The 20891-nt window shown below is 42.1% G+C and overlaps 2 protein-coding genes across 2 annotated transcripts in view; one reads left to right on the forward strand and one right to left on the reverse strand.

Moving 5' to 3' along the window:
• Nucleotides 1-14522, forward strand: part of kcnb1 (potassium voltage-gated channel, Shab-related subfamily, member 1) — a 28385-nt gene extending 13863 nt beyond the window's left edge. Inside the window, exon 3 of the mRNA XM_035631010.2 lies at nucleotides 8893-14522. Within this exon, the coding sequence (XP_035486903.1) occupies nucleotides 8893-10818 (1926 nt within the window). The 3' untranslated portion in view covers nucleotides 10819-14522. The remainder of the gene's footprint in view (nucleotides 1-8892) is intronic.
• A 1641-nt stretch (nucleotides 14523-16163) lies between these two features.
• si:dkey-7k24.5 (somatomedin-B and thrombospondin type-1 domain-containing protein) lies at nucleotides 16164-19232 on the reverse strand. The gene is made up of 4 exons (XM_035630318.2): nucleotides 19191-19232; nucleotides 18213-18405; nucleotides 16977-17168; nucleotides 16164-16355 (listed from the first exon to the last, which is right to left on the reverse strand). The coding sequence occupies exons 1-4, from the start codon at nucleotides 19230-19232 to the stop codon at nucleotides 16213-16215; spliced, it is 570 nt and encodes a 189-aa protein (XP_035486211.2). The 3' UTR covers nucleotides 16164-16212.
• Nucleotides 19233-20891: the final 1659 nt, after the last annotated feature.

Raw genomic sequence — 20891 nt, forward strand, 5'->3', positions numbered from 1 at the left:
CCATTACTGTGATATGCAACCCAGTCCACCGCACAACCAATCCTCCACATCGATATATGAACTGAGAACAACGTGGCGTATAAATCATTGTTGTGCACCTCAGTGGTGCCATTCACTCCATGTGCAAGTTTTGTGGAAAGGTGAATGGATGACTTTGTGGAAGTTATCAAGGCCAGAGGCAGAAACAGAATCCACCAACAGGAAGAAGACACATTATCACAATGGGTGTGTCTTCCTCTGTCTCCATTTTTCTTAGCATTTCAAACCAGTGCTTCTCTCATGTTCACATTTTCCTTCTGTGCTGCTGTCTGCCTAATGCTGTCTGAGTATAATTGAATGACATCCACCCATTCACACAGTCCTCTCTGTCTCTCACACATCCCATTCACGCACTGACAGCACAGGCACGATGGCCAATTTGAGGTTCGGTATCTTGCCCAGGACACTTTGACATGCAGCCTGGAGGAGCAGGGGGATTAGTGGGTGACCCGCTCCTCCTGAGCCACAGACGCCCATATACCACGACATCCTCAGATTTCCGTGATAAATGAACTATCGTGCATCACGAGACAGCACGAATCACATCATAAATTTATTATCAGACAATACGTGAGCAATATCCCCAAACAATGTAACAGACTTTCCTCTATATTTATGCCGACACTGTACACCATCGTAAGTTGTTCTGGGATATTTCTTCATTCCAGAAATGCCCCTACACAACACACACTAAGGTGTTTTTCATCTCTTTTCCAATCCGTGTCCTCTGAGTTAAAATTCCTGATGAAAACAGCCTCCTCTGGGGCGCCACACCAGACCCTATACTGTTTCTATTTATACAGCCACCCTAGACCAGCCAGGGTTTAAATATAGATGCAGAGTCTGGATTCTCTTCTTCATCTGAAATGCATGAATAATTGAGAGGGATAGGAGATGAGGTGGGATTCATTCAAGAGATGGATGGTCCAGGCATATATTTCCTACCAACGTTAATGGTTTGCTGATTCAAGTTGTGGTGCACTTTGTGCATGCAAGCACTATGAGCAAGGGTGAAGTTTGATAAAGGCCCCCAAAATGGTTTGTTTCAGACTTTTCTATGACCTCGAAATACCTAGTGTTTAAAGCTCTTTACACACAGAGCCATGCACATAGTATTAAATGTTAATGATCGTTTGACTCCTATCTACATCCACATAACCTCATGTCTCAGTGTCGTGAAAATCACATCACTATCTGAATGTTGCAAATGTGTCAAAATTACCAACATCTATCACACTAGTGTTATTGTCATATCATCTTTTAGATTTCACGTGCAGATTATTCAAGAAAATGATGCTCAACCATTATGTAATATTTAAAGAGACTAAGCATTCTTCGGGAGGAGCCTGAGCAAAACAAGGTCTGAAGTGCAGCAGCCTTAACATTGGAATGGCAGGTCATGATTATAGTTACCAGTTTGAATCTACAGGTCCTGGCTGCTGCATCCAGTCGTGCTGCAAGAGTCACAAGACACAGGTTATTAATTTTGGCACAGATATTGGAGGTTAAGATATTCAAGGATCTGCTGTTGAAATTAGAAGAAGAGGGGTTGTAGGCTGGAGAGGCTACAGCTGAGCCACTGCAAATGTGCCCGTGTGTGTTTCAAGCTATCATGCTGGGGGAAATGTGGAAGACAGTCTCCTCCCGTCTCCATGGAAACCCCGTCTCGTTCACAGGCAGAGAGGCAGAGCCCTTCCACATTCAGAATCTGGGGTGTGAATTATTCCACATTATTTAACGGTCACAACATTATTTGCACAAAGTAAACCAATGACAATAACATCTTGATGAAGATGAGGCTCAGTTGTGTGTTCAAGTGATGACTGTTTATCAAATCAAGTGATGTTGCTGCAGGAGTGTCGCATACGGTGCAAACATCTGCACCTGAAGATGGCGTCTGGCAGTTTTAGGAACTTAAGATGCAGACAGTCTGACATAAACAGGAGAAATACCTAGAGACAAAGAAGACAAGAACAGTACCGAAGGTTCAAAGCTGGGTGAGCTATGAATATGGTACAAATCAGCGATAGAGGGAAGGAAAGGGGAGGGGGAGGGAAAGACGGAGAGAAGGAGACTGTCAGACTTGCTTTTCACGAGCAGGTCCACATAGCCACCTCCTGTCGAGCTTCGGGGGGTTGTCATGGTGACAGTGGCAGGCAGTCGAGGCTGGGAGAGTGTTGCGCGGTATCTCTGTGGCCACGGATGTGGCTCAGGGGATGATGGGGAAGAAAGTCAGCGAGTCAGGGGATCTTTGTGATCAGGCAAGACCTGGGCTGTGGTCGAATAATCTATTTGGCTCAGTGAGGTTCCTAACTGAGTGAAATGACCCGTAGTATTTCAGAGGCAGCCATGAAATAAGAGCTGTTTGAATTCACTAAATGATGAGGAAAGGAAGCTTCAGTGCTTCCTATCTTATCTTCTTTAGCATAGGAAACACTGGACCATCCCTCATGAAAGGAAATGAGAAAATGCCGTCCCAAAATCCACTGCCGCAGCAACATTTAAAGCAACACAACACCGTAGTTGTTGTTTTCATCCTCATTATAATATATATTTTGATGTTACTTCCTGTGAGTAACTGATGGTTGAATGTTTCCTCTAAACTGAAATCATATTTTCTTAGGAGGTGTGATTCGGTTTTGGACGATTCTGTTATAAACAAAAAAAAAAATGTTTCAGTAGTAAGTCCTTACAGATTCTCCTTCACGCCTTCACACCTTTCCCTGACCTATTGACGTTTTCATCGGGGTCAAGGAATAGTGTTAAGGAAGAGAACTTTTTATTCACTTTTTGACCGCAGCCCTTGATGTACTCAACAGAAATATTTTAGCCAAAATCTTGTCAGTCCAATGCCCATTTCAAGTATCTAGTAGAAGGTTAAGTGCAGTACCTTTCATTATGTGTTTCCCTGGGTGAGAGCCGGGAGCGTTAACAGACACCGGTGTCAGGACTCGCAGGAACAGGAGTTTCCACCGCTAAACCACAGCAGCGTGTCTGTTGCTCCTGTTGCTGCTAATGACAAAGGTGCCAGGAGGAGCACGGGGAGTCGGGGAGTTCCTCAACTGTCACTGGGGATGCGGCTAGCAAGTCAATCACTTACAAGCTCAGCACACGTTAACTCGTCATCAGCATGTTGCAGGAACCTTAAAAGTGAGACGTTTGATTGAAGAGCAGATTTCCTCTTACAAATGAAAGTTTGAACTCAAACAATGATTGTCATTCTTTCTTCACCATACAGGGGTGAGTCAATTCGCTACAGCCTTACTTGTTTGCCTATAGTGGCTAACTTCAACTAATTCTAATGTTAAATAGATATTGCAGTGTTTATGACAATACCGAGTCAATCTACTTACTCAGTGACTGTTCTCATCTTAGGCTGACATTTTAGCATTTTTCATCATCCTGTCATCAGTATATTTGTGTCTATAGTGGTTATAGTGATTCATTCAACTGAATTCGGAGAAACTGGCATGTTGTGGAAAAACCCTCTTCACCATCCTCCGCAGTTTCCCCTCAGCTCTTTGGAGTGTTCGAGCATCTTTCACCTCGTTGATTTGGCTTTTACGGTCCGGAACTTCACTTTTCGAGGGCAGTCACACAGTATTCATCAATCAAATGTTTCTAGCTGCAGCAATTAGCTGTTTCCTGTTAGGAAAAAAAGTAGGAACATTTGAGTACATTCGAACAAATTATGTGATACATTTGTTGATTTTTGGAAAAAATGACTGTCCTAGTATGTATCTATCTAGACAGATAGATGCACGCAGTTATTGTATGTATACAGGAAAAAAATGTAAGTGGTGTTTACTTTGACTGACATTAGCGGACAGTGAGGGGGGCGGGGTTTATGACCTATACTGCAGCCAGCAACTAGGGGATGATCCAGATGTTTTGACTTCACTTTGGGCAGCTGTCATGTCGTCCATCGTTATAAACAGTTTATGGTACAATACCTCTATAGTACCACTAGCTAATGAAGATAATCATGCATTTAGCAACTGAGAAGCTGCATTTTCGCTAATGAGTTGGTGAAGAGTGGCCAAAAAAAACTGTTAATTCAACTCAAACTGCCAACATAAAATCAGGCCATCATGAATGAACAGGAGCTGATGCCGGAGAGCGAATACCAAACACAAGTACAGTAAAGACGCCCAGCAGAGTGTTTCCCCCTCTGTAAGTCCCAGGTGTGGGTGCCTCTGGAGATCGGAAATTGTTTTGGTGTGTGTTTAGAGAAATGGGCTATCTGTCTCTGTGTAGTGACGTCATGTCTGAAGGCTTATTTTCTCTTCCAAACGTGTAATAAATTCTCTTTCATATGTAACTCATATAGGAGAATGTCACAGCCAATGATACAAGACTATTTATGGTTTTTGAGGCTGTTCTCCAGACTAATTCTGTCCCAAATATCATTTCAAACAGTCTAATGAGGGCTGGAGTCACCTTGTTCTATAAAGGATGGGGGGTGTGGACTATTGTGTCAGCTGAACCACATAACAATGTGCCAGAACCAGTGTGATCTGGTTTTGTTTAAAGTCTGTTATTTTCTCTCTCTCTCTCTCTCTCTCTGTCCTTCTCTGACACATATATGTCTTCTTTTTCTTTCCTCTAGATATAAATATCTCCTTCTCTTCATCATTTCATCCTTTTAGTTGGTCACACCAATGAGTGTGTTTGTGTGTGTGCTATAAAATAATTTGAATATGTCCCCTTCATTAAATGGACAGTCGTAACTGTTCTGTGATATAATCCTAGCCTATACGTTGGGTTTCTGCTCCGATTACACAGTACACTTGTAGCCCCAACATCCCATTGCTAAAATTGATTAAAAGAATAACAAAGGCTATATATTTTTCATGCATGTGACCTATTCTACAGATATAGACATTGAAGCTATCGTGACAGGTGTCAGTTATTTGACCTCATGTAGGCTATAATTATATTATGTTAATAAGTTAAATGGTCATGACAGGGCAGTAGACCTGTGAGCAGTAATTTGTCCATGCTCTCTCTCTCTCTCGCTTTGCTTGCTCTGAACGAGAATCAACAACAATCATGTGATTGCAAAATGAAGTCAAACATTCTATTAAGATAGCCATTATGAAAGGCAAACTCAACACAGAATGATGGGGCAGTCACATGTGTGTGTGAACCACAGCAGTTAGTAAAGCAGCCATCACACGCAGGTAGAGGTAGGTGAATTGGGAAGGGCATAGCTCGCCTTTCATATTAGTTTGTTCAGACATAATCAGTCTACCCAACGGGACCAGCCTCTTTAACAAAGATCACCAATATTGTTTGTATAAGTTGCAAGATAGCTACTGTAGGTAAATAAGAGAAAAACAAGCAACAAATCAAAGATGACCGTCTTAGGTCCCTGCATTATTATTGTTAGTGCACTGGGAATTAATATGTTGGACTGACTGCTCATTTGAAATAACAGGTAAAAAAAATAAACAATTCAACAATTCCACATGGCAAAGAAAGGTGAAGATGTCAACAAAGTGATATCGATATTGCAAAATGATCTCACTGTGAATATTCATAACGTTTGTTACCTTAATTGTGTCAAGACATTATTCCCAAAAAATGGGGTGGGGGGGCTTTGGATATTTGTGGTGATGACAACGAAGAGCATCGGAGGGGCGATGCATACCATGTGCGTTGTATATAGGCCACAATGTATATATACAGTACAATATATACACTATGTTTGCCCCATCACAGTTTCATAGTGATACAGAATTTTTTTTTACACAACATTTAAGATCTCTAACTTAGTGTCTTTGTGTCCATTGCTTCATTTTAGAGCTGTGTGCAGCTCTCTTTGCCCCACTGTTGCTCTTTCTCTCTCTCTCTCACACACACATTCACCGTCTGTCACTGTCAGCCTGAACATCAGCAGCACTAAGAGAATGGGAGAAATCCATCCATTACCTTTTTTCTGTCCTTGGCTGGCAGCATTCAGCATTCACGCCACAAGCGTACAACACTCAGCAGCAGACAGACCTCGAATTTAACACCGGCACTGCTCTGCACAAGCGTACTGTACACACAGAGAGTCTATAAATAGTCTGTAATTCTGTTGATACCATTATGGTCTTGTCTGTAGTCCAATTCAACATTTCCCGAGACATGCTTTTGTTTGCAGCCTCCTTTATGCCGTGAAAGGTTTATCTCAAATTTCCAGTGACATTAGCGCTCCGTTACTTGTAATCCAGAAAAAAATCAAGAAAAAAAAGAGCTCAAGACAAGCATGGCAGTTTGAGAGAGCACACAGTTTACAGAGGCATGGCAACAAGGACATAGGCCAGTGGTAAATGTTCAGGGTTTCCTTGTGGAGCTTCACCTCATAACCAGTCATACACATACGCAGCAGCCTTCATTAGTGATCTTTTTATAGCATCTCAATCCTATTACCGCAGCCATTTTTTGGCCCTGCTCTTCCACAGTTATGATCTTCCATGGTTTCAAGTTTGTGATTTGTTTTCCTTTTTCTGACTGAAAACAAAGAGTGAACTTTGATAGCTTGTACATACATATTTACTTTGTAAAAATATTTCATCATTTTCCATTCTTGACAGAGCTGCACCTTCTCCCCCCCATTCAGTTTTGTTTCCCCTCGTCATCTCCACCCATTCAAACCTCCCTCTCTCCAGTTCCAGCACTCTGCTCTTGAAGTGTTTGATTCAAATAGATTTCCATCAGGGCAGGAGGAGAGGAGCCAGGGGGAAGAAAAACACATAGGGTCATTATTCATGTCTGCCGTGATGCTATGGAAACAGTGACCTCCTGCTCTGATTGGTCGTAGATAAGGTTGCCTCTATAGCCATCACTTTTACTCTTAGGAGTGGACTCCGAAATTATTAGGCCGTTGTCAAGGCCTACGCTTTCTGTCACCTCCTATTGGCCTATTTCTTCCTCTGTTCCTTAATTTCCTCTTGGCAATCTATAGGGAAATCCTGCATCATGTGCTCTGCTCTGTTTGTTTACCCGAATGCCTACGTGTTTAACCAGTAGATCCAGTTCATGGATCATCGCAAGAACTCACACTGAAATGATTAATTAAATTCCAATTTTTCTGTGTCATACGGGTGTCTTATGAATATCTAATTCCCTAAACTTCATTGTGGTTTAAGTCTTAGCTGTACTAAGGTCTGGGTTAAGTATTAAACGGCTCTATGATTTCTTTCCTCGTGTAAAATACGATCCTATCCTCATTTGTGTGGGCTGCTGCCAAAACGGGCTGTATTCCAGCTACAGCCTCCTACTCATCCTCTAAATTGTGCTGTTTGGGCTTGTGTCAGGATTGTTTGGAGTCATTCAGGATGAATATAACAAGCGCAAACTAATAGTTAAAGAAATAATGCTACAGTATAAGGAACAGATGCTTCCCTGCAGAAATGGACTTGAGCATTTGGGGGAACGTTTTAAGAGCTGATGAAGGACACAATCCCTCCATGAAAAAAATAGAAATAAATCAAGTATTCAAATTCATTTGCATCTCTGCCCCGCTAATATTTTGCATAAAATACTGTCATGTTTCAGCTGTGACTAAAATAGCTTAAACAATTTTTTAAAAATTAAATCAACAGAAAAGCAACACTGAGCTGACAAGTATGCCCCCATTTTCCAAATTAGTCTTGCTACTGTATGTTCCATCCCTCCATCCTTCCGCTTCTTCAAGGTCAAGTTGCAGTGGCAGCAGGCTAATCAGGGTGTTCCTCTACCCAGCAACGCTTTCCAGCTCCTCCTGGGGGATGCCAAGGAGTTTCCAGACCAGATGGGATATATAATCCCTCAGGAGGTGCTCTGGATCTGGACACCGGGGGTCTCCCGCCAGTTGGGCGTGCCCATAAAACCTCCAATGGAAGGCGCCTATAGTTGGCATCCTAATCAAAACCTAAAAACCAGCTCAACTTGCTTCTTTCTTGCCAGCCACCATAGAGAGAGAGAGCTCATTTTGGCCACGTTAAATTCTTTCAGTCACTATCCAAAGCTTGTGAGCAAAGGTGAGGGTCAGAGCATAGATCGACTGGCAAATTGAAAGCTTTGCCGTACGGCCAGGCTGTATATAAAAATGGACGTACTCACCGGGTTCGGAAATCAAGCCAATGCGGAAGTGCCTGAGGCCAGTATTCTCTCGAATGACCAGCAGAGGGCAACACTACTGGTTGTAAGAAGAAGTCAATTTCTATAGAAGAAGACAGAATGACTCCACTTCCCACTTGATGTATAACATCAAGTGATAAACATTATCCTGTGGAGATAATGGTCTAAATCGCTAGATTCAAATCTTCCTCAATACAGCATGTTGTTCATTTAGTAAACTATCTTCCTGTTAAGAGTGTGTCTGTGTGCGTGTACGTCTGTGTGTTTGTGTGTATAATGTGAATCAAACACCATCTAGAGTAGTGATAAGATATTCATGAAGTCAGATATACTGTACCTTGTGCACTTTTACTTTTGTTTATTGGTTGCTTAACATTATTCCCTGCTAAAGCACACTCACTCTTGTGGAAAAGCCCAATAAGTGAGTCATGTATAAATAAGTGGTCCAATTCAATCGAATCCATTAGCTCTCAGCCAATCACACACTTTGTCTGGCATTCATTGAAGGTTTGTTTAGACTGTACAGTTATTAGAATTCAGTTACTGTCTGCACTTTCATGTTTTACTCAAAAACCTTTGTAAATACACTAGATTTGCTATTATTCTATTTTACTTAATATAGGGTGTTCATTTTCAAATAAAAATGCTTAATTGCATATGTGATATCTGATTCTAAACTGCTATACTCTATGTCGATCTCCGATCTTGCAATCCTTACTCATATTGCCACAATTTGTCTTTCAGATCCTGGCCATCATATCCATCCTCTTCATTGTGCTATCAACCATTGCCTTGTCTCTGAACACCCTTCCAGAGCTGCAGGACACAGATGAGTTTGGCCAGTCCACAGACAACCCACAACTGGCTCATGTGGAAGCTGTGTGTATTGCCTGGTTTACCATGGAGTACCTGCTTCGATTCCTCTCCTCCCCCAACAAGTGGAAGTTCTTTAAGGGTCCTCTAAATGTCATTGACCTGCTGGCCATCCTGCCATACTATGTCACCATTTTCCTGACAGAATCCAACAAGAGTGTTCTGCAATTTCAAAATGTCCGCCGTGTGGTTCAGATTTTTCGGATCATGCGTATCCTGCGTATTCTGAAGCTGGCACGTCACTCCACAGGCCTTCAGTCTTTGGGCTTTACCCTGAGGAGAAGTTACAATGAACTGGGCCTGCTTATCCTCTTCCTGGCCATGGGCATCATGATCTTCTCTAGTCTGGTGTTTTTTGCTGAAAAGGACGAGGAGGATACAAAGTTTAAAAGCATTCCAGCTTCTTTCTGGTGGGCTACTATTACTATGACCACAGTAGGCTATGGAGATATATACCCCAAAACTCTACTGGGAAAGATTGTGGGGGGGTTGTGCTGCATAGCTGGAGTGCTGGTGATTGCCCTGCCTATTCCCATCATTGTAAATAACTTCTCTGAATTCTATAAGGAGCAGAAGAGGCAGGAAAAAGCACTTAAACGAAGAGAGGCCCTTGAGAGAGCAAAGAGAAACGGCAGCATTGTCTCAATGAACTTGAAAGAGGCATTTGCTCGTAGTGCTGAACTGATGGATGTGGTGGTAGAGAAAAGTGAGAGGCCTCATGACAACAACCTCTCTCCAAGTCGTTGGAAATGGAACCCTAAGAGGGCCACATCAGAGACAAGCTCAAACCGTTCTTTCAACGCCCAGGAGTTAGGTTCTCCCAACAGGGACCGAGCAAGCAGTCCCCAGAGGCTAAATGTTCAGAAGCTAGAGGAGATGTACAACCAGATGGCAAAGACACAGTCACAACCCAACCTCAATGCCAAAGACAGAGGCACCAGAGTCAGCAAACAGAGGGATGAGATAGAGCTGGGGGCCATTCAAGATCACGGCCCACCAGTGCTGGAAACCAGACAGGGAGCAGGGGATATGAAAAGCTTGTCAAGCATTGACAGCTACATCAGTTGTGCAACAGACTTCCAGGAGAATCCACGTTTCCTCCATAGTCCAGCAATGGACCTTGGTCTTCAAGAAAGTAAGCGACTCTCTCACAGTCCGGCTACAGCGTTGGCCCAGCATGTCAGTGCAAAAACAGGCCAGCAAACTACTAGGGGGTTTGAGCCCATGCTGACTCCTGTGTCTGTGACAAAGCCCTCATACTCCGAGAATGCAAGGAAATTCTTCTTTTCTGGAAACTCTTCAAAAAGTCTTATCCCTAAAGGAGGCTGCCGCAGTGAGGGGGGGTCAGGCAGATCCCCACTCTCAGACACCTCAGTCCTGTCAGACAACTCTCTGTTGAGTCCTGAAGTTTCTATCTACACCACTGCCAGCAGCAGGACCCCACCGAAGTCCCCAGATAGCACTGCCCTGGCTCCAACTGTCTTCACCTTCCACGACTCCTCAATCAGCAAGTATATTGACGCAGATACAGATGATGATGAGCACCTGCGCGACATCTCTGACACAAGTCCCTCAGAATGTCTGTTGGCAGGATCAAGCCCGAAATACAGCATCAACATGAACTACCAGAGAGGCACCAACCATTTAGAAGCAGCCCAGAAATTGCTGGGCCAGAATTGCTTGTTCCCCCTTGAAGGGATTCGTGGGGTAGCTCATGAGAACCACATAGGACATGAAAAGGCACATAGACCAAAGGTTGAGAGAGCGCGTCAAAATACTTTGGATAAAAGCCTCTGAAGTGGAGCAGAAACAAACCGTCCAGAGTGTTTGTGATGAACACACCTGACCAGACTGACTTAAAACACTCCTCAAGAAACAAGGGCCACACTGAAACATTTCACAAATAACCTGAGCATGCCATTGGGCAATAAGCTCCCAAAGGGAACATGTGTGGTGAATACTCTGGGAGAAACACATTTCTAAATTGGAGAATGTCACTGCCCCTCCTTCAGCTCATTCCTATTAGCGGCATTCCACACCCACTAAACAAAGGAGCACTCCCAGGTAGCCAACAGGTCTGTTCAGAGATCCCTGTGGAGGCAGGGTAGTCAGAGGACTCCAGTTTTGTGGTTGATACAGGTGTAAACCATTTGAATTATGTGGTTTTAGCAGCATGGGGTTGATCTCTATAATCTCAAAAAACAATCCCAGCTGCCCGCCGTCCCATTACAGAGTCCCAGTTCATTCTGTAGTCTTGGAGATACAGAAGAGAACCTAGAAGACTATAAGCTACTTTCTTGTGCCCTCCTTTCCCAAACCTGGCCTTAGTCATTTACATATGTAGGGGTGTGTATGTCTGCGTACGTGTGTGTGTGCCTGTATGTGAGCGTGAATGGGGTGATGTAATGGTAATTCATGTATACACACTGAGACATTGAGATTGTCTTACCTGATTTATTTTTGTATACGGTAGATAAGAGAAAGTTCCTTATTAAAAATATGTGATTTGCCAGTCTGCTGTGTTATAATCATGTGTGAAGAGTAATCCTCTGTAAGGTTAAATGTTTGCATTTATCAGAGGTCCAGTCCATCAATTATTATGAGCGCTCATTCTTGAACAGTATTTTGCTATCCCCTATGTCATCATATAATAGTGAGATTGGATGATACTTTAAAATCTCCGCAAGTGAATATTGTTCTTAGCATCCCAGTATAATTTTTAAGGATGATAGGATAATTTTTGTAACTCCTTTAAAAGACTCGAGTGGAATACATCTTTTGTAATCACAGTTTTCTCTTGGCTGATGTTTACGAGCTGAACAGAGAAGAGCCTCACTGCCAACTAAACAGACATTCAAATAAAACACAGCAAATTGTTCTTGGCCACTTCCTGACACAAATACAAAACAGCTAAGGATACTTTAAAAGAAGTATTTGAAATTAGCTCAGAACGCCAACAGACAGTGTGATTTTCGTGCGCCTCATCACAAATCCTGATTTCATTTCCTGTATTAATCAGAGTTGAACCATTTCATATTGCTCTCTCTAGTGAGAGGAGCTGAGGTGTGGAAGGAATAGCAATGACTGTGAGAGGCAGAGGGAACCGTGTGTGTGTGTGTGTGTGTGTGTGTGTGTGTGTGTGTGCGTGCGTGTCTGTGGGGCTGTCGTAAAGCTTGGGCATTAGAGCAGTGTGGCTGCCACTTAATGGAAAAGAATGAAGTGTTTCCGATGTGAATGCATGCATGTCGGGGGAATGCTATCTTTGCTACCATATTCTATGTGCAGTTCTGTCTGTAACATGCAGCAGCAACAGATTTTAGAACTGTAATCATATGAAAAATTAAGATTAATTTGGCACACATTCAATGTTTAATTTACAGCTGTGAATTGAGGTATGGGAGGTGCTATTTTGAAACTTATTTACCAACTTAATACATTTTCAAATAATAAGGCAATGGTGAATGGTTTGAGTTGGTGTAAATCGGTCATTCACAGCCAAGTATACAAAAAAGAAGAAAATATTATCCTCAAACGGATTTTAAAGCATAAACTTTGCCACAATCTGTAAAGAGGTGTCCCAAATTAATTTATATGATTTTAAAGAGAGGAAAAAATCGATTGTATAACAATTAATATTTACAATGTTCCACGTGTCTATGAAAATATTAAAATTTAATAATTTTCAAGTCTCCCCCATAAAACTTGTTGTTAATGGCTTCTCCTTAAAGGTATTTTCGAATAGAAATGTACTTTCCCCAATAAAAATATAAACCACATATTCAAACATTTCATATCATTATAAGGTTTGAGTGGCATGCATCCATTTCCACAATGGAAACACACACAACAAACATGCAAGCTTGATCCATTAGTTTATTTTGTTTTGGTGAAGACGACGTTGGTCTTGAGCAGAGAAAGTTTCTGATTAACTTTGTAATATTTCATTATTGCACATTATATTTAGCTTGTTAAAAAGTCCAGGCCAATGTATGCCAGACATTTCAACACCTTTATCCTGTTACACCTAAACGATTGAGACAATTTCAGGATGTTTATAGTACTAAAGTTGTGAGGAAAGATTTTAGTCAGACGTGTCCCTCTGAGTGCATTCAAAACTCTAATGTAAAGGGCATTCAGAGCTCACATCCCGTCCTGAAGCATCGTGTGAGCCTCTGTCCCATAGGTTTTCTATATAATGGTAGTCAGGGACCATTTTTCAATTAACTATTTCTCAAAAATGATGACAATCAATAGTTCATGAAAAGGCAGCAAGCACCAGTGTAAAGAACTGATACCATTTATGGGGCAAATGTGCATCCGTGTGCATGCACACACAAGTATGGGAATCCTGACACTAGCACTGATACTCCTAAGCTTTTAGACAAGGTAGTATGAAGAATCATCAAGCATGATGTTGTAATTTGATACCAGACTTTGATATCATGACATGATACCACCACAATACAAACAAAGCAATTCTTTGTTTTTTCGATTCATCCAATTTTTTTTTTAATTATATTTGGGCACTGAACTCTCCTCCATTTCCAAGGAAGACATTCAAATTCATGAAATCCAATTGAATACAACAGCATTTAACTGTAGCACTCAGAACCCTGTGGAGAAATTCTGACATGAAGCAAAGGACTAAACCCTCATTTGGGTTATCCGTTTATTTCTCATTTATTGAAACAAATGAAGAGCACAGATTCATAAAGTTTTCCATTACAAGACTCCCAATTGTATAGTCAATGCATTTAGCTGAAATCTAAAATAGAACTGGGTTGTTGCGCTAGCTGCTTTAACTGTAAAGAGTTTCAAGTCTTTTATCATTTTTGTTAGAACCCCATAGGGCCCTTTCAGGGACATGTGGTAGTTTCTAAAAACCCAGTGAGAACCACTGCTTTAGCAAGTAGCCTAATGCCACACACTCCGAATCTAACACTGTATTACAGGGTTGGGGTCGATTCAAGATGCCTTGATTATGTAAAAAACACATCACACACGACACTATAAGAGGAACCAGTATTAGAGCATGAGACAAATAAAACCTAGTACTAGTTAAAAACATAAACTATATTTTTTCTACATTTTAAGCTCTCAGTGGAATTGACCCCAACCTTGCCTAAGCCATCAGTCTTTGTAAAGTACACTGTTTCCAGGGAAATGAAAAAAAGAAAATAAAAGATATTTGAATGACCATAGCCAGCTCTTATACAATGTTGTTTGTAGGTCCCGAGGCTGTCTGTTTTGTAAAAGAAGAAAACATTTTTACCTGTTGACTTTCTATGCTGTTGTTTCTGTATAAATGTTCGATTGTTCAGTGCATGTTGTAATGTTGGCGTTGTGACTGGTTGTGATGCACACAGAGCCAGAGCCTTGTCATGTTAAAAACAAAAAAAAAAAGTGTCTCAATGTCCCAAGATATTTCTATTTCTTCAGAAGAGCAACATTTCCCTTTGATGACTCAAAATGAAAATAAATCAGATCACTTTACATTTTGATTTGGAATTGTTGACTCTCATTTCACCGGAACTCAGTTCCGGAACTGCAAACCAAGGTAGACAGGAACATGTTCCATTTTAGATTTTGGGGACTTAAGCGTAGGAGATTTATTATATCCTAACTAGGGAAATAAGAGTTTTTGACCAATGTAGTTGCAGGTGATATTTGGTCATGGTGTCTAAAAAGGAAGCACGCCTTTTTTCTAGTAGAGTAGATTTACAGGCGTGTGTTATTGAGCAATTTGTAATCATACTGGCAACATTGTTCTTCATACGTGTGTTCAAGTAAATATGTACAGGAGGGGGGCTAACTACCAGAAGTGAGGAGGAGGAGGTCAGATGAAGAGGAAGCTGTGGGTTGTTGGGCAGGAGCAGGCCTCCCGCCCCCCCACACGTCTCCACACACCCCTGCACCGAGGGTTTCCCACCGCCTGCCACTGGAGAGACTGTCTTCTGCACGAAGAAGGGAGGGAGCAATGAGGTGGCGCTCGCCAGAGTCCTACGTAAAAGTGACAAACAATGTTGCCCTCTGGTGGCAGTTTTCACAGTTACCCATCAGATCTGTGAGATAGGGCGTCGATCAGAGGAAATGATGGGATGGAAAAAATGTGACAAGTCACGCTCCGCACACCGCTGCACCTCTCAGAATACACACACAGGTATTGTCTCGGGGCACATAACGAACAAAGACTTTAATGTGCCAAACTTTCAGGAGACGCTTGGGGCAAATCTGTCAGATAGAAAGGTACAACAATAGTTATTATCTGAACTAACTCATTTTCTCTCGTCATAATGACAAGTTTAAGTCAGAAAAAGTTGACTGTTTCCGCTTTGAGCGAAGCTGTCATATTGATGTTTCTGTGGTTTTCATATTCTTTGAATAAGGTTTTGTATGTTTCATATAGGCCACTAGTAGCAGCTGTAAATACTTTTTAATTCGCTCTTCACTATTTTAGCTGGTAAGCGCATGCTACTTATTGTAGCTGTGCCAGAGGGTGAGACTGAATGATCCCTTCATTTTATCAGTGTTATGAAGTTATGTTGTTTGTTCTCATACAGTGGGATCCAAAGATTATAACCCTAAACCTACCTGTCTTTGGATGGTGGGAGGAAGGTGGACGAGAACGTTCAAACACCAGACACCTCCGAACCATCCAGCCAGCCAGCAGCTTCTAATAGCTTTTGTGAGTTGTGATGTGACCGTATTGCTTTAATGCAACTCTTAGTTTCTAGTGATCTTACATAGTAATGACCCACATTCTCCATCCTCTACGTTCGTACCTGTCCCCGATGTATTCCTCACCATCTCCAGCACAGTGTTTCTGTCCGGCAGCAAGGGCGGGCGGCTGGCACTTGACACACACATTGTGCCCCTCCCTCAGGTACTGCATCCACTGGGTGTGTGGGCCCGGACTCTGCTGGCACCCTTTAGTCAGAGAGGTCAACTCAAACTGGACACGTTAACCTATTCGCTCGCTCGCTCGCTCGCTCGCTCGCACGCACGCACACACACACACACACACACACACACACACACACACACACACACACACACACACACACACACACACACACACACACACACACACACACACACACACACACACACACACACACACACACACACACACACACACACACACACACACACACACACACACACACACACACACACACACACACACACAAGCTAAGTATACGATGTACTAAAAGACCGTAACTTCGCATTTTTCTGAACAGTCTGAACGTAATACCCGATAATGTCCACGCTGTCAGGGGTGTCACTTTTCTTCCTGGTGTTGCCATAGCCACCTGTGGTAATAAGAGCTGGGACTGCAGAGGGAGCATCCATCACAAGGGTATTATATGTTGCAATATGGGTCTCATACATGTGAAATGAAATGCACATGTGTTGGGTGAATGTTCATTGATTGAATGATATTAAATCAAATAACAACTGCAGATGTAGGATAATCACAACTTTTATATTCATGAAGTGAATATGATGAAAACCATAATTTAAAAACTTGTTCTGCGTGTGACTCTCTAAATATCTTCCCTGAAAAACCAACAGTGTCACATTAAATTCAAATGTGTAATAATATTTCTTCTAATCTGTTATTCAGATGTTGATCTGGGATGATGTAATGTTTTGGTCAGTATATTAGATTTTTTTATACCGATGTGTCTTTTACCTGTGTTTTGTCTCAACAACTCTTTTTTTACATTGTTATGGTCACCACAAAGAAATGAGGCAACCTGGTCAAACCACTCTTACGAATAGCCATGTTGGCCATAGTGGTCTTTAAAGCATGTCCAAACCAACACAAAAATAACTCAAAACATCAAATATTACACACGTGACTCAGCGGGAGATCTCTCTTCAGCTGATAAAGGATAATAACATCATAAAGTGAAGAATTTATGGAAGAATGCAGTGCGATTTTTCCTCACCGAGTGCGCTGGGACAGTGGCCTCGCGTCGACCAGTACTCCGCGCAGCCGGCGTGTTCCTCCAGATGGGGACAGGGTGTCCCTGCGTTGAGCGGCTCCTGCACGACGACCCTGCTCCGCCTGCGAACTGTGGCCCTGCACGGCTCGGCACAGCCGCACCGCTCGGTCCACTCGCTCACCGCACAGGATACCGCTGAGGGGAGAGGAAGGAGACAGACCACGAACAGCTGACGATAAACTAACACCATGGGTCACGTGGGGTTATATTCTTCAGGCAGTTTGTCCACAGACCAAGATGCCAAATCCAGGGAATCAGAAGGTTTTCACTTAGGATGCAGGCTTAAAAAACATTTTAGGCACTGGTTGTTTGTTTATGTCGTCTGATGGGTTTCACTGGGTTTGGTATCGAGATCACACAAATCCCTTATTTTTAAAAACTCAAACATTGAAATATGTGGACCTTGTTAAATTCAACACTGCACAAATTATGTTGAAAGTGATAAACAATTCTTTGCCGGGAAACCTACAAAACATGTTCCAGAACACAGAGAGGGGGTTATGACTTAAGAGGGAAATTCAATTTAAACCAACCCACAGTCCGAACTACTCTCAAAGGCATGTGCATCTCAGTGTGTGCTGAGTTTCTCTTTGGAACGACCTTGATGAGGAAACAAAAATTTGCAATAATATTAAAGTTTTCAAAAAAAAGATACAAAGGAATGCTCATTGACAAGTTTAAAATGGAGCAGCTCAATATTTAAATTTGTTGTATAATGTCATGTAGAAAAATGCTGTTTATTTTGCCAGATTAAACAATTAAGTTTCGAGAGAGACTTTATTATTTTTTGGCATTTGAAGCTGTAAAAGAATGGGCAGGACCAGATAAGCTCCTGCTCCTTTCTGTCCCTTCTCGAACTCAAATAATGCAAGTACAAGATTTATGTTGACTGGAGATTTATGTCGTGGAAAATATTTTCTTTTCCTATTTTGTGATTGATATATTATGACTGATTCGAGATAAATAAAGATCCAATCAAATCATAGGTATATTTCCACAGTACCTAAAGAAGTAGCTTGTAATGCAAATCTATGAATCAGATTGTCTTATTGTGCTTTTATTAGAAAAAAAATATGATATTTGATTATTTTTTTGGTCCTTTTTTCATGAAAAAAACTTAGAACATGAAGTTCGAGGGAGGTCAGGGCTCAGTCTCTATTCTGACGTCATCCCACCTACCCGGACAGGCCGCGTCATAGTCCCGGGCGGCCCCGCAGGCCTGGTCGGACCTCCAGCCCTCGCTGGTGCAGGCCGCCTCCCGGCCCGGGCAACACGGAGCCGCCTCATCGCGGATGATGCCCTCCGACACTCTCCGGTTGTATGCACCCGAAGAGTCTGTCTGAAGCGCGGTCCGGTCAAGAGGCGACGGTCCCTGACGGTGTCAAGTTGAACTCCTCCGTCCCGCGTGACGGGTGATGGTCGGCGGCTCCACGACCTGCGGGGACTCGGACACTGTCACTCGTGTGTCCACACTGCGCCTCTTAAAGGAGCAGTTCACCAATTCATTTGATCTTATTTGATTCTATCTTATTTTATTTTATTCTACATTATTTTTCTAATTCTGTGCATTTATGTATGTTGACTGCTACATGCACCTTAATAACAACCCCCAAAAAATCCTCGTATGAAACCTGTTACTTAGTGGCAATAAAACTGATTCTGATTCTGAAATACAGACAAAACTACATTAACTCTGACGGTGTGAAAAACCACAAAGATGATCAGATTATCATAAATGATAATGTGAGCCCTTAAAGAAGTTTACAGTTTGTGTCACCTCACCTTATCAATAACAATAAAGGTGTTTTTTTTAAACGTCATTCATAACACACAGTTTCAAACACAGTTACAAAGTGCATCAAAACATAACAGATAAATGAAATGAACAGTTTCATAATTTTAAATAATAAAAATAGAATGAACAATCAACTCTCAGGAAAGGCTTCTTTGGTAGACATGAGTTTTAAGAGGGGACTTGAACAATGACTCTGATTTGTCTGTTTTGTTTGATTGTTAGCAGGATTACTTAAAATGTTATGGACAGATAATGTATGGACTTTTAAAAAAAATAAAAGGTAAAGGTCTTGGTCAACAGGTGATTGGGTTTTTTCGGGGAGGGATCCAGATACTCAGAAAGGTTTTCGAAGGATTCCTCACCATTGTGAGATATGGGTCAAAGCTTGAAATTTTGAGTCCCATCTTCACAAATGCATAACATTTAGAAAATGTGTAGGTCAGATGGAAATGCAGGTCTTGGATGTGAAACAGCAAAGAGGTGGGGGATTGCTCAGCCTTGGCGGGGGGCTGCTCTCTCTTTTATTTAATTACATTTTTTGATACAGTTAGTTCTACCTCCCAAAATATTAAACCTGATCTGCAGTGTCTCTAAATACACTGTGGTAGTAGAACCATCACAGTACTATGGGAGGAGAGAGGGGAAACAAAACGGTCTAGTAGATGAGTAGAAACAGAAGTTCAACACGTCCACTGTTCCACGCAGAATAGTTTGAAAAATGAAAACGAGCGGTGTGTTTGCTCAGCCCCCCCCCCACCCTCCAAAGTCTCTCTTGACCTGTTAGTGAAGCAGCCAACCGTCCCCCGGCCCATGTGTGCCTCGACATGTGAAGGGGACGGATTAATGAAACTCCTGTGGCTGCTGAGGTTATTCATGCAAAAAGAACAACAGTGCGGACGGACAGTACCGGCCTCCGCTCGACCTCGGATTCCCAGTGGCCTGCTACTATGTGTGTGTGTGTGTGTGTGTGTGCAGAGAGAGAAGATAGTGACAGAAAGAGAAGGGGGGGAGGGTGGAGCTGAAAGACTAATTTTGCAGCTCAAAAAACACCCAGTCCGAGTCTACACGCAAGGATGTGTGTGTGCGTCCCATGTGTAGTCTGCAAAGTGATGCAGAGACCCCGGACCTCACCCATTTACAGCTCCAGTAAACAGTCTGCGCAAACTACAGCCACAATCATATATATACACACATTTCATCTTTTAACAAGAAACACTTTCAGATTTTCTAGTGTAAATAATAATATCACAGCAGTTGTCACTGCAGCAGGACACACACACACACACACACACACACACACACACACACACACACACACACACACACACACACACACACACACACACACACACACACACACACACACACACACACACACACACACACACACACACACACACACACACACACACACACACACACACACACACACACACACAACCCAGTCATTTACACCCGTGGCTTATATTTAGTGTCTTAACAGTTAAACTGATCATTTAATTAACTCATTTCACAAAAGCCCAGAGTGGAACGGCTTCCGACCACTGCCTACTAAACACTTCAATCAAAAGTCTATTAGCTGCATTTCTAACAGAGGAACTGGGCTGGCAGACAGTACAACAACAGCTCCGCCTCCGCACTGGATCTGATCTGATCTGATCTGATCTGTACGTCAGTGTTCAGGTGTTTAGCCAGATTTCAGTTCAACTGCTTTTTATTGGATCTTTGTTGTTGCTGTTTCCAAATGTTGCTCCACACACCCACAAGGCTTGGGAATATTCAGAGTAACTTCCAATTTCTATAAATTGCTGTTTCATAATGCTGCATCATATTGTTGTTCACAACGCAGTGCTGTCATAAGATAAGCTTTAAATTACTGTTCGCCCTTTTCCTCTTTAAGAGGATTGTAACAACATAATCCTACCTATTAAATTACTTTCCATGTTGCAATTGCTTTTGCATTAATTTTCACTGTGGTGTGAAAATACATTTTGAACTAAACATTATTGTTGTACTCGTTGTTTGGGTGCTAATTCTTCAATGTGGTCCGCTACACATGGCTC

Source organism: Scophthalmus maximus, chromosome 6, assembly GCF_022379125.1.
Source record: "Scophthalmus maximus strain ysfricsl-2021 chromosome 6, ASM2237912v1, whole genome shotgun sequence".
Taxonomy (NCBI): Eukaryota; Metazoa; Chordata; class Actinopteri; order Pleuronectiformes; family Scophthalmidae; genus Scophthalmus; species Scophthalmus maximus.